At 35.2% G+C, this 15141-nt stretch overlaps 1 protein-coding gene across 2 annotated transcripts in view; it reads right to left on the bottom strand.

Moving 5' to 3' along the window:
• Positions 1–15141, bottom strand: part of PLOD2 (procollagen-lysine,2-oxoglutarate 5-dioxygenase 2) — a 100102-nt gene that overhangs the window by 19241 nt on the left and 65720 nt on the right. For both annotated transcript variants that reach the window (XM_023260484.2, XM_045037478.1), the window contains exons 8-10: positions 8394–8495; positions 4950–5075; positions 3179–3300 (exon numbers count right to left, since the gene is read on the bottom strand). In XM_023260484.2, the coding sequence (XP_023116252.2) occupies positions 3179–3300; positions 4950–5075; positions 8394–8495 (350 nt within the window). The remainder of the gene's footprint in view (positions 1–3178; positions 3301–4949; positions 5076–8393; positions 8496–15141) is intronic.

The raw sequence follows: 15141 nt of genomic DNA, 5'->3' as shown, positions 1-15141 counted from the left end.
ACTATGAAGTTTGGTCTTTCTGAGGCTTGCTTTCCTGCCTATCCCTTTACTCCCACATCAGGCACTATCCAGCACTCTGAGCTCTGAGCTTCCACAGCACAAGATGAGAGGTCACCATGACTCATTCACCTTTTTCTCAGCAGGACTTAACCCACTGCTGGCATATCTAATCAACATTTATGGAGAAATCATTGTTTTTATTATTATCAGAATTTTACTAGTAAAATTGCAATCTGCAGTATTAAAGGGGCTAAACAAAGGACCTAAAAAATTTCTTCTGAGGGTTATAGTATTATCTAGATCATTCGGTGACTAGAAAGGAGGAATACCTTTTTCAGTCTGAAACACACATTTTTACCACGCAAACCTTCAGATAGTCAACATCTAAATCACTGTTATATCAGTCATACTATTCATTTGTCTGAATCACTTTTTTATTTCTTATTTTAATTAATCTCTACCCCCAATGTGGGGCTGTAACTCACAACCCAGAGGTCAGGGGTCACATACTCTTCTGACTGATCCAGCCAGGAAGACCTGTCTGAGTAATTTTAAAAATCTTGATCTAAAGTCCAGATAACAGTCTGATTAAATATGTTGACCCTTACCCATAATATATCTTTCCATCTCTCTCTATATATAATATCCATTGGCTTTTACACATAAATACACACAAACACAGATAGAGTCTAACATTCGAGGTGTGCTCATGAACATACACAAACAGACATGCACACAAGACAGTCGAGACACCCAAGTTTAGGATACTAATTTTGAAGAAAAGTTGTTTTCCTTTAAGCTTCTTTAGTAGAAATTGTTTAACTTAAATTGATTAAAACATACATTTCTTACTTGACACATCCCCAAAGGCAAGGGAATTAAAAGCAAAAATGAACTACTGGGACCTCATGAAGATAAAAACTTCTGCACAGCAAAGGAAACAACCAACAAAACTAAAAGGCAACCAATGGAATGGGAAAGGATATTTGCAAATGACATATCAGACAAAGAGCTAGTATCCAAAATCTATAAAGAGCTCACCAAACTCCACACTCAAAAAACAAATAATCCAGTGAAGAAATGGGCAGAAAACATGAATAGACACTTCCCTAAAGAAGACATCCAGATGGCCAACAGGCACATGAAAAGATGCTCAACGTCGCTCCTCATCAGGGAAATACAAACCAAAACCACACTCAGATATCACCTCATGCCAGTCAGAGTGGCCAAAATGAACAAATCAGGAGACTATAGATGCTGGAGTGGATGTGGAGAAACGGGAACCCTCTTGCACAGTTGGTGGGAATGCAAATTGGTGCAGTCACTCTGGAAAACAGTGTGGAGGTTCCTCAAAAAAAATAAAAATAGACCTACCCTATGACCCAACAGTAGCACTGCTAGGAATTTACCCAAGGGATACAGGAGTGCTGATGCATAGGGGCACTTGTACCCCAATGTTTACAGCAGCACTCTCAACAATAGCCAAAATATGGAAAGAGCCTAAATGTCCATCAACTGATGAATGGATAAAGAAATTGTGGTTTATATACACAATGGAGTACTACGTGGCAATGAGAAAGAATGCAATAGGCTCTTTGTAGCAACGTGGATGGAACTGGAGAGTGTGATGCTAAGTAAAATAAGCCATACAGAGAAAGACAGATACCATATGTTTTCACTCTTATGTGGATCCTGAGAAACTTAACAGAAACCCATGGGGGAGGGGAAGGAAAAGAAAGAAAAAAAAGAGGTTAGAGTGGGAGAGAGAGCCAAAGCATAAGAGACTCTTAAAAACTGAGAACAAACTGAGGGTTGATGGGGGGTGGGAGGGTGGGGAGAGTAGGTGATGGGCATTGAAGAGGGCATCTTTTGGGATGAGCACTGGGTATTGTATGGAAACTAATTTGACAATAAATTTAATAAAATAAAATTAAATAAAATTAAATAATTAAAATATAAAAAATTTTAAAAATTTAAAAATTAAAAAATAAATAAAAAAGAACATGGCCTGTTTCTGACCCTATCACAGTCAAGGATTGCTTTTCAGCTTTTTGAAATTCTGTCTTCCCATTGTTTCATTTGAAAACTTTCTGTTCTGTTTCATTTTTTTCTAGGTTTATTGAGATATAATGGACACTTATCATTGTATAAGCATAAGGCAGACAATGTGTTGATCTGATACTTTTGTATATTGCAAAATGATTACGACCATAGCCTTAGCTATGACCTACATCCCGTCACACAGTGACCATTTCTCTTTTGTTGTGAGGTCATTTTAGATGTACTTTCTCAGCAGCATTCAACTATGTGATACAGAATTATGAGCTATAATCATCATGCTGTACATTAGCTCTTGGTAGTTTAATTTGATTAGTGCTGATGAATTACTACTTTGTGCCAGGCCCTGTGCTAGGCACTGAGACTTAAAGAAAAATGGGACACAGTTCCTGCCCATGAAGATTTCTAGCTCCTCCACTAGCTGGCTGGGCAGACTTGCTTAACATATTTAACCTCTCTGTTTCCTTGTCTAGAGACTAAAAATAAAAAGAACCAATTCATAGGTTATTGAAAGGAATAAATAAGATACTACATGCAAGGTATTTACCACAATGCCTCACACAGTATAAGCACTCATATATAGTAGTTACTATCATATGAATTAATTACTCATATATAGTAGTTACTATCATCTGAATACTATCATCATCATCTAATATGATAGTTAATATTTTATTAAGGGCTCACTGCAATGCTGTTTTCTTTAAAGTATCTTCACCAATTTTGCCTGTTGAAAGTAATTTCTCCTTTTCCTTTTCTTAGTACTTTGCATCCTGAATTACTACTTCTTCCATTCACTTTTGTTAAAGATAATTGCACCTGTATTGTTAATGTCCACTAAACTGTGGGCTCCTTGAGGGCAGAGACTATTTCTCATTTATTTCCATTCATTCATTATTCATCATTTATTCATTCATTTGACAAGCATACATTATAACCATCTGTTATATACCAAGCATTATGCTAGCCACTGGAAATACAGCAAAGAACAAGAAAGTCATAGTCTGGTCCTTGCTATCAAGTTTGGTAGTAGAGACAGAGAAACAGGTGATTATTGACCAGCCTATAAAAGGAGTAGGCATAGGGATTTATTAGGAAAACAGGAAACAAAAAAACATACATTCCCATGTTTCTGGCTTCGGCTTGACTTAGATTTTCTTCTGGTCCTACTATTTTTATAGTACTGATTTCATGTTTAGCTTTATCAAAAAATACCTTGATGTCCTTTTCATGATAAACTTCCTGTAACATATTTTAAAAGTCAAAAATTAGTGCCAAAATGACAATAGGATGACTGAAGTGTTCATACATATGGATGGCATCCCATTCAAAGTTGTCAATTCCACAATTCACATTATTTCCTCAATTACAGATGAAATGATAACCTATATTAAACACATTCAATTTCAATATCACATGAAAAATCTAAAGTAGATACACAGCAATATTTTTTTCAATAGAAGATACTTCAAAATTCTTCTGACGTCCACTCCTAGACAGGTCCTCGAATCAATATTTAAATCCTGGCTGCTATAAAATGCTCTAACTTGAAGGAAAATGGTTTGTGGCCTGAGAATCTTAGACATGTGCTTTAAAATATCCATAAAAATGCCTACTAAACGTAGTAGGTATTAATCTAAGTTATAAATACAATCATATTTTATAAAATAAATATTTTAATACTCTTTAAAGCCAGAGAGAAAAATTAGTGGTCACATATGAAATTGTGTTTTTACAAAAAGAAGGTAAAGTTTAACAAAATTTTATCAATAAGAAAATATAATGGGAAAATTATCAACATATAAGTCATCAAATTAGTGTGATTCAACTATGCTAAAATTTAGATAAGATTATCTAACATAGATAATCCAACATTAGAGCATTTCAGAGCTTTTTATGTATCAAGTCTAAGTATTTTTGAAAGCTTTCCACAGCTTGTTAAAACTACTTATAAAGCATAAAAGCTACACAGAGTTCATTTTATATATAAAAAAGGGGGGGCGGGGAGGCAAAGTCCTCTGCCATTAAGAAGGTCCTACAAAAGGAAGAAGACCTAAATAAAAGACACAATACATAAAAACAAAACACTTTAATGTATATAAATACATTACAATGCATTTTACAGAGCAAATGCTCAACGATTCACCCTTCTAAACTTTTTTTAGCTATGAAACTTTTTCTATGAATTTAAAATATTCCCTGGAAAAGGCAAATGATAAACTGACATGAACGGTAGGAAGAAAGAACAATATTAAACCAAAAGCATTAGGACAAAAGGGAGAAAACAGTACACTTCACACCTATTGCATTTTTCTAGAATATGTTAAGTGTCAATTGTTTTAACAGGAAAGAGACAAATATATGGGAAAATTCTGAGAAAAGGGTCTTTAAGTTTAGATTACATGTGGGAGGGTTGGGGAGGTTCTGTATATTTTTGGAGGAAATGACAGTATCAAAATCCTTTGGGGGAGAGCATGCCATTGTGTGATTAATCAAAACAATACTATATCTGGAAGCGATTTCAAGTTCTGATGCTATGGTATTAGCTTAAGCTGCAAACAATTTAATGACCAGTTCCATAAAAGAAAATTCCATAAAATCCAAAGGCAAGGAATACAAGGACCTTTGACATTTCTTCACATATATATTAAGTTGAGCCATATGAAATGAGCCGATATTCAACCATTTTTGGTCTACAAAACTGAGTTTCACGTGGCTCATTCCAATATTATGATAGTTTCCAGATTCTAAAATCCTTAGGTTCGACATAAGCAGGACAGTAATTACTCCAAAAATTCTCCACTAAATTTATATAAGTAAATAATAACACGTATTTCCAAAGAAGATAAAAAATAATTTTCACATAAAATATTCATTGCTCAAATACTTACTTTATTATGAATAAAGAGTTTAAGTGCTTCTTTTGGGTAATCCAGTGTCAACAATATGTCCAGAAATCGAGGTAGGAAAGGGGTTGGTTGTTCAATAAAAACGCCTATTGTTACATTTGGATGGACCTTTGTTTTACGGCAAACATGAAAACAAATTATTATTATTTTGGATTTATTCTTAATTTTATTTATTCTTAATTCTTAATCTTAATCAATATTAATTTTAATTCTTAATCAATACAACATAAAATATACTGGCAATATCATTTCAATATAATCTGCTAAATCTGAATTGACTCATGGCAATTCGCTAACATGTAAAATACAATCTTACGGCCTCCATCAAAGTGATTTTACTCAATCACGTATGGGCATTATGACTTAGGTTTGAAGAGGAAACTCACTATCCTATTTACTACATAGATGTAATAAAGGATATTGCTTACTCTATTATTCAGTGCTTCCTTTATGATAGTCTTTAAAGAAATGTCCTTCAGTTCTGGATCTATTTTGACATCTTCATCTAAGAAGCCATAATGCTAATTGTGTTTCTCTTTTGGTTTCCATGGCTTGGAAGTCCCGCATTTAATTTGTAGCTCAAATAAAGCAACCATGGAGTTCTTGAGCCTTTATTTCTATCCTTGAATATTTCCTTTAATCTCATTTTATGGACAGTACTTTATTTTGCTTCATTATTATACACGAGAAAACTATAGTTTACCTTGTTCTATTTTTATAGATTTTCAAAAACCTGTTTGGGTATGTATTATAGGATAGTTTATCTTTCATTCATTGCATGAAAACTTTTGAAATACTCTTTATATTTGTCAGTCCTTGTGATAAGCAACATTTAGGACAAAGACTGAAAGTTCCTGTCTTGAAAAATTTACAAATGGTTGGGGAAGACAGAAACATAAGTAAATGACCATGTAATAGTGTTATTACCAAAACTATATGAAAGATTTCTTTATAATGCCTTTTTTAAACATGTCTTGAGGCAGCTGGATGGCTCAGTCAGTTGGGCGTCCGACTTCTGCTCAGGTCGTGATCTCACAGCTTGTGAGTTCAATCCCCACATCAGGCTCTCTGCTGCACGCTTGGAGCCTGGAGCTTGCTTTGGATTCTGTCTCCCTCTCTCTCTGCCCCTCCCCTGCTTGTGCTCTGTCTCTCTCTCTCTCTCTCAATATATTAATAAACATTTGAAAAAATTAAGAAAATTAAAAATAAACATGTCTTAAAACCTGAATTTAAGGATTAAAGTTTTTTAGAAATATCATATATGTTAAGTGCTGAATGAGGTACCTCATTTCCCATCTTTTCACACATGATGCCTCATATATTTCTGTTATCTGGAGTATAAGTTAATATTTGTTTGCACTGAAGTATACCTTATACACTGTTCTACTTCTTTATAAATTCATTCACTCACCCAAATATTTATTATTGAATAAAAAAATCCAAACAACTAAAGACAAAATATCTACCCTCTGGGGGTTCTCAATTTAATAGAGGAAATAAGTGAAAAGTAGATCACAACTGTCCCTTATCAAATGATATAATACATTTCATCTACATTTCATAATAACCTTAGAAGTTATTTATTATTCCAAATTTACACATGAGGAAAATGGGATTTAGAGAAGTTGAGCAACTCAGAACACATAATTAACAGGTAAAGACCTGGGTTTCAACATGCTACAATTTCATTATCCAAGTTGGCTTTATATACTAATGATAATACAACAGTTAACACTGATTGAAGGCTTAGCACTGCATATGTATATACAATTTATAAATATAAATATCATTTATATATGTATAAAGTTTCATTTAACCCTCCCTTTCTTTATATAGAAAGAAACTTACCTATGGCCCACATCCAAGAATATGGTAGGCCTGAGATCTTAACTACCCATATAATTTTAATTTTTATATCCTTATTGCATAGTAACTAATATGTAAAACATATAAAAAATCTGTCTAGCAAAATATAATAGCTTTCCTTTCTAACATATTTTATCAGTCTGTCAGACAAAAGAGTTTAAGAAACAAGTGATTTACTCCTATATGCAAAAACTAATACTGATAAGATAAAAAATTTTAAAGTAAATATTTTTCTATCTTTGCACCAGAAAGTTTATGTAAAAGGAGACCGAACAGATAAAAAGCATTAACCCTCCCTCCAAAGGACAACACTACTTTCTGCAGAAAAGATCAGGTTGAATTTTTAAACATCATGATGCAGCTTCATTCAAAAATATTCTGGCATTCTTTCCGGATAGGAAACATTCAGTTTGTTATTTGAGAGACCGGCCAAAAAGTCTTATTTTCAAGGAAAGTAAGACTCTATTCAGAAGCTCCTACATATGCACAAGTTACTCTTTGTCCTCCTTTCAGACAGTGATAAGCATAGAAAGTATTTAAATTCAGGAGCTTTGGTTCTATACAGTGAGAGTATTTTATATTTGCATGGATCCAGGAGTTGCCAGAACTACATTACTGGGAATTTTATTTTTGCTTATATTGGTTCTACTTATCTGGCATGCTGTAGAGACTCCATAAACCTATGATGAATGAAGGAAAGAATCAGCCTTAATGACAAAATCATCCCTAGAATCCAACTGCTCATATATGTAATAACAGTTTTCTAAGTTACAAGAGCAATTTTTTGGAAGAAATACGTTACTATAGAATACACTGAAACTGCTCTGGTGGATGACAGAAGAATGCATGCAAATGTTCTACAGATAAATATTATTTCTAATTGCTCCTTTACCCTCAAACTAGTTATAATTCTCTATGAAATATGCCTATAAGTAGCACTGTGTCTGGCATATAATGTGTATATGACATCTAGGCAAAATTGCAGTGGTCAAAAATACAGGGTCTAGGGCCGGGCTGCCTAAATTCAAATCCCACCTTCAACGCCTAAAAAAACTGTGTGCCCTTAAGCAAGTTACTTAATCTGTGTGTCCCTCAGTTTTTCATTTGTAAAACTGTGTCAACAGCACTACCTACTTAAGAGATTTTGTGAAGTTTAGTTGGAGTATTTTATGCAAAATACTTAAAACAATTCTTAGTTATATAATCATATATTATTTTTTAACTCATCAAATTTAAAAATCAAGCACAGATAATATTAGTCAATACAAATGCTGAAGCATTTTTTCCTCGATGCTTTGACTAAGTTGGCAGACTAAAAACAAGGGCAGCCAATCATAATAAGATTAATATTAAATATTAACAACCAAGCTCCTTTTATTGGGATCAATTACTAGCCAGTTTTACTCTCAAAAACAGTTCAGAAATACAAAACTCTAGCAATTTTCTGTGTCATCCTGTTTTAGCCTTATAAATGCATTATCTACCATATATCAAAACTATAAGCTAATGTTCTTTCAACAAATCACTGCACTTCCTGACATTTCACACATTTCCACTCACATCTACTGTAGACAAGTCAATTGTATCCAAGTCACAAAGAGTGCAGCCATTGTCCTGTGTCCATGCATTAGGTACATAGTTTCCAAAATAATTCAGGAGAATCTAGTAAATGAAGGAAAACTGTATTAAAGAAAGTAAGCCTCTCCCATCAATGTGCTTTCATTCTATAAACATCTAACTTCAAAGCAGGTTTTCTGCATTAGGTATATTCTTTAATAGTTCTACTAATATGTAAGACCTAGAGGTTTATACTGAACTAAATTCGTTCCAGACAATGAGTCATAAAACCAGGGCAAACTTTGTCTAGAAATGCCAAAAACTGCATTATAAATCATAAAGGTCATTGTATTTCATTATGTAAGAAACAATACCAGATGAGACACAATTAAAGAAATATGTAAATAATGAAACACAGAGATTTAATTGAGCTAATGAGACTTACCAAAAACAACACTAATGAGAACAGTTACATGAATAGTAATTTAGTAATAAGACATATATGTTTAGGGGTGCCTGGGTGGCTCAGTCAGTTAAGTGTCCGACTTCAGCTCAGGTCACGATCTCACGTTCGTGAGTTTGAGCCCCGCGTCGGGCTCTGGGCTGATGGCTCGGAGCCTGGAGCCTGTTTCCGATTCTGTGTCTCCCTCTCTCTCTGCCCCTCCCCCGTTCATGCTCTGTCTCTCTCTGTCTCAAAAATAAATAAAACATTAAAAAAAAAAAAAAGATAATATATGTTTAAAGGCCCAGGGCAGACACCTATGGTGAATGGGGCAGTGCCGGACGATCGCCACTCAAAACAAGTTTTATATATATATACTTTATCACCAAAAAGCACTAACCTCTTCCAGGAAACCATGCTACCTACCATAAACTAGGCTTCTGGGCAGTGGTTCGGGGGGCACTGACTTCAGGAAAAGAAAGTCTGCAGTTTAAAACAGATCTACAACAAGGCCCTAATTACTGCCACCCACAATTATTAACAGTAAACTGAAGTACACTACTGCTTTTCTCCCCCCACCCCCCGCCCCCGCCCTCTGCTACCCCTTTTAGGTCACTCAGGGCATCTCCTTTTTAACTTTTCTCCCTCTGCCCTTAGGCATCATTGGAGATCATTTCACCTGTAAAATCTAAGTCCCTTTGTGTGTTTTGGCTGAAGAAGAAAGTGAGGGAAGGTAGATGGAGGAGAGACATAAATACACTAAAATATGCTCTGAGCCCTCAAACAAATCTTGAGTATCCCCAGAATGTAAACATTTTCAGGAAACTTGTGTGGATTTACTTATAGGTAAGATGAACCCAAAAGGGAAATGTGTCAATACATTAAGTATGATGGCCAAAAATGTACAGAAGTGCCTACTGGATTTTTCTAGCTTCCTAAGTCCCTGAAAGATCTTATGGTGCAGAATAGATGAGGTAATTAGTACCATTTTACCAGATTCCTCTCAAATATATGGGATGCCATCTAAATATCTCTATTGTACTAAAACAAATGTTGTTGAAATGATACAGTATTAATTGCAATGGGAAAAATCTTTGTACTATGCAGATATTGTAGATATAGTTACATTCAATTTGTAGATTACAGTCATAACACATCGGAAGTAATTCATTCACATCTCTTTTGAACTACATGATAATTCAGGAAACAAATTACAAGGCAGGAAACATGTACTTATGAAATTCATTAATGACATTTCAAGAGTCAATGTGGTCATTTTTAAGGTGCCTCTAGCGCAAAAAAAAAATTACTGTTGTCAAATTACAAATGCAAACATTAAACATTCATATTCCATACAATAATATGGTTTTGAAGGAAGAAAACAGATTCATGTGAAAATGGATCCTGTCCTAAATATTATTTCTAAAAGAAATTTTAAGAAATTTAACGCTAGAGGAAAATATAACTTTTTTAAAATGTCCTGGAAAAGAGTTTTTCTTTAAAGGGAGAAAAAAAATCCCCCATAGTTGGCCATATCTAAAAGCCCCATCTCTGTGTAAAGACTGGCACTTTCCTCATCTCAGAAATCTCATAAAAATTAAATATTTATTTCATGAATTATTGATCAGTCTATTAGAACCCTTATGTGAATATGAAAATGATCAATATCTTTTCAAAGGTTAGAGCATAAAAGGTATTACTTTTAGTTTTCAGAATTAAAACTTTATTTTGTAACCTTTCCACATTCTACTCCTTACCTCAATTTAATTTTCATAGATAATTAAGATATTTTAAAAACGTTACTTTTGACTGGAAACCTTTCTCTTTTGGATCGCTCACTACACAGGCAGAAGTTATCCATCACCTACCCCCACCTTCCATTGACATCTGTTTTCTTCATTAAAATCTGCAGACATTTATGCTGGCAGCTTTGGAAAGTGCAGAAAACTGTTTATGTAGTTAGGCTGTTCCAGGCAGTCCCCAGCTACTAGGTGGTAGTACTTTCCTGATCCTTCTTTCACAATATCAAAATGTTTCCAGAGATGATGTCATTTCATTGGCAGAGAAACTTTTCCAACCAAATCTTTTCTTTCTTTCTTTCATTTTCCCAAATGATCCAATTATTCAAGGTCATAGTGACCCAAGCATTTAATTTGTGTTTTTATGTACAGAATTAACATCCCTATTTTTATTGTAAATCAAATTAGTTTCAGAAATGTTTGTTTTCACGTGCAAATTAAGTGATCTGATCTTCTGTTCAATTTTAGCTTGTATAAAACTACCACCAATGTCATGATTACCTTAACAGGTATATTATCTGATATGTAAAAGAAAAGGTTAGGTTTTAAAGTAAGCATCTTTTAATGTGTTACGAACAATAAATGAGCTTCTAGAATAAAAAGTAAAGCTTCAAGCCAGAAATCATAGTTTGTGTCTAAAAATTTATTAATATTAGATTGTGTGTATCTAGCCAAGTGAGAAAATAATTATGTAGAATACAGAAATATATTGTAAATAAAATGTTACTTAAGAAACACAAAATTATTTACATACCATTATGAAAATAAATGAAAAGTACAAATGCTCACAGATATAGACTAAAAAGACAAAAAAACCTGAAAGCAATCATGAATAAAACAGTAGCAAGGGCTAGTGAGATTATAATTGATTTTTTAAACTACTTATAATTTTTTTTTAGTGTTTATTTATTTTTGAGAGAGAAAGAGAGAAGAGTCCAAGCTGGGGAGGGGCAAAGAGAGAGGGAGACACAGAATCTGAAGCAGGCTCCAGGCTCTGAGCTGTCAGCACAGAGCCCAACATGGGGCTCGAACTCACGAACCATGAGATCACGACCTGAGCTGAAGTCAGATGCTTAACCGACTGAGCCACCCAGGCGCCCCTAAACTACTTATAATTTAAAAATTACTCTTACTAACAGCATGAGATTTAGAGAAATTAACTTTAATAACTTTGGTCTGTAAACACATTAAAAATAATTTATCATTTCTAGATTATGCATATATTTTTAAATGAAAAAAATGGCTTAAATATTATCAGTTAGGTCATTGTTATGGTTCAAAGCCACTGGCATTATAATCACCCCTTAACTAAATAAAATAGTAAGTAAAATAAACTTATAAAAATTCATAGAAAATATCCTTTTGCCTTTAACGATGGTTTAAAAACAAAGTTTCTATCTAGAGAATAATCTGCTTTCTTTCCCATTAGCCTGGACACAGGGGAAAATGTAATACATTCATGTGCCTTTAACTTTAACATAATATTATTAAATTAGATATTAGCGCTAAGTAAATGCTTATTTACATAATCTTTTCTCAAATGTTTATGTTATCACAAGTTTAATTTTTATAATAAAAAACTTGCTTCATTCTTTGTTGTCAAATAGAATCACAGGAAGGTAGACCAGATAGGATCATGTCAGAGAAAATATAATAGGATCATCACACTGCTTGAAATTCCAGAAACTGTGACAGCCCAAACTGAGAATGTTTCTTAGAAGACCTAAAACAGGTCTTTCTAAACGGACTAAGGATTAGGGCTCCTTTTCTCATGAGAGGTCCTAAATTAATCACTCTGTAAAACTTCAGGCAGTATCATCCCGAGAATTCAGGAGAAACTGGTGATGACGTCACAACCACTGAACATCAGGGCTTGCCCACAAAAGCTTAACGCTCAGGGCCATGCCCCCTCTTTAAAGACATTTACATTTGATTTATAAAATTACCAAGAAGAAACAGCACCCTATGTGGTTATAGGAGATGTCTGGTTGAACTAGCCCTTGTCTAAATGGCACCAAGGATATCAGACAGAGGGCTAAAATAGACACTGTGTGCATGCACACGTACAAACACGTACGCACACACACACATGTATTGCAAAGGACGCTTCATAGACAAAAGATGTCCATTTATCTGCTTAAGGAAAAGTTACAGGGATCCATGTCAGTTTTATGACTTTTTTTGCCCTGCCAAAAAATAATCTGCCTTACCACTCCCAAGAATAAGCTAGGTCATTAGATTGTTTACAAATTCCGACATTTACTGAAAGGTTAATATATGCTAGATACGTGCTGGAGCCTGCGGAAACAAAAAGTAAACAGGATAGGTATGGTTTCTATAATTCCTAGGCTAAAGGCCCAGTAAGTAAGAGACACCAAAAAAAAAAAAAAAAAAAAAAGTAAATCCATACCTGTCTAGCATGTGGTATTAGGTATTGTGATAGACAAAGTTCCAAATACTATAGAAAGCATGCAGGAGATCTGAGAAGTAAAGACTAAGCTGATGTCTACAAGATGAAGAAGATTTAGTAGGTGGGTAGAGCAAGTGGGATTAGGGGCAAAGGATTCCAGGGTTCAAAGTTCAAAGGAATTCAGTACGTAGGAGTGGGGGGAGAGAAAGAGGGAGAGAATGAGTATGAGAAACGTTCGTGTAGATATCTGTAGTGTCAGGAGCGGGGAAGTAGATGGAAGAATGGACTGGTGATCACTAAACCAGGAGTGAAATTTTAAAAGGAGTTTTACAAGGCAAGGTGAAAATTTGGCTCTTTACACCTAAGTCTACAGAGGGCGTTATACAGGTGACTGATGTGACTGACTTTCTGCTTCAGCACAATGCCCTAGGTTCCAGGCTTCTGGTGGGTGGTTTGCTAGGGGTGGCAGGGTGCAGGTGGCCTGAACTAAGGAAGCTGTCACTGGCACTGAGAAAATTAGACAAACCACCACATACAGGAATCGGAAAAAAACAGCTCTTGGGTTGGGAGTGGGAAGCACCTAGAGCCAAAACAAGACCCACGTTCCCATGAACCAGCTGGACAAAAGAGGAGGCAGAGCTGAAGGTCTTGAGTTCAGGTCTTCATATGATACACAAAGCTACCAACTGGGTATTCAGACCTGGAGCCTGAGAAAGATACAGGAGCTAGAGCAAGGATTTGAAAATCATCAGCATCACAAGAGGATTGGCTGACATAGGAAGGAAGCAAATTAACCAAGAATTTGTGTAGAAACGAAAGGTGTCTCAGAGAGATACCTATGGAACACTTAATTAAAACAAGAAAGGAAAAAGATCACTCCCACCACCCTTGAGCTACCCCACCCATACGATGTCTTAGTTTTTTTTTTTTAACGTGTATTTAAAAAAAAGAAAAAGAGAGAGATTTAAGAGGCCAGAAAATCAGTAGACAAACCAGCAGAGAATGGTGCAAAGGGAAAGAGTGTTTATTTCAAGTAGGACCAAACGGGATCAACATGGTCAAATGTTATCTCTGAGTCAAGTAAAATGAGGGCTAAAGAGGACGTCACAACAGACCTTGGCAGGAGCATCTCTTGGTGTGGTGGGAAGAGGAACAGAGGTGGCAGTAAGTTGTCTCTACTTTAAAGTGTGTGGCTGTGAAGGGGAGGAAAAAGGCAGGCAGGCTCGAAGGCAAAAGGATTGAGGAGGATGGTTTAGTTTGTGCTGCCTTGGCTTTGTTTTAAGATGGGAAAGACTTGAGGGTCTTTACATTGCCAATGAGTAGGAGAGGATAGATCTGGGAAAGTGATACAAGAAAGGAGTGCCCCCAGCCAGACTGCAGGAGGGCTGGAATGGGACAATACGCAAAGTTGTAAAGATTAACTAGAGGGGAAGAGGAATCTTCTTCTTCCATTTTGAGGGTGAACAAGCTGCCGGTGTGAGCTTTCCCTTGCCCTGCTTCCCAGGCATATAGCTTTTACTGGAATTCACACTACTCAATCCTCTGAAACAGCAGAGGACATCTCCCCATCCCCTCTTCCCACAGTGCACATCTGTTCATCTCTTTTCTAGGTACTTACAAACTAGGCATCTCGGTTTCTCAGAACACTGTTTCAAGCACACATCTGTATCTCAAACTTATCTAAACATTTTGCAGTCAATAACATTCTCAGCAAGCTCAATGATGTCTATCTGAAAAGCATCTAAAATTTCATTAGTCGCAATATGTCTTTCTCAACTATAACCCATCAACCTCGGTATTAAAATGAGTGCAAGAAGAAGTTTCCAGCCACACAGCGACACCTCAATCTTTAACAGAGTTGTTAACTCAGAAAATGGTGAGTTAAGGACCTCAGCATCTCCTATTCAGATAGGATATCCTGTATGAGGAAAATATGGCTCATTCTCAAGTTCGCTGTTATTCTTAAACAGTAATGTGTCAAAAATAGAATGAAAAAGTATCACTTTGCTCAAGAAAAATCATCATTTGATTAATCTGAAGGAAACCACGTAATACACAGTGTAAAGATGAAGCCAGTAGATTGCTAGCACTAAAAATAGA

The sequence above is a fragment of the Felis catus genome, chromosome C2, assembly GCF_018350175.1.
Source record: "Felis catus isolate Fca126 chromosome C2, F.catus_Fca126_mat1.0, whole genome shotgun sequence".
Classification (NCBI taxonomy): domain Eukaryota; kingdom Metazoa; phylum Chordata; class Mammalia; order Carnivora; family Felidae; genus Felis; species Felis catus.
Note: the sequence above shows the minus strand (reverse complement) of the source record. Positions and strands in the feature narration are given on the sequence as shown.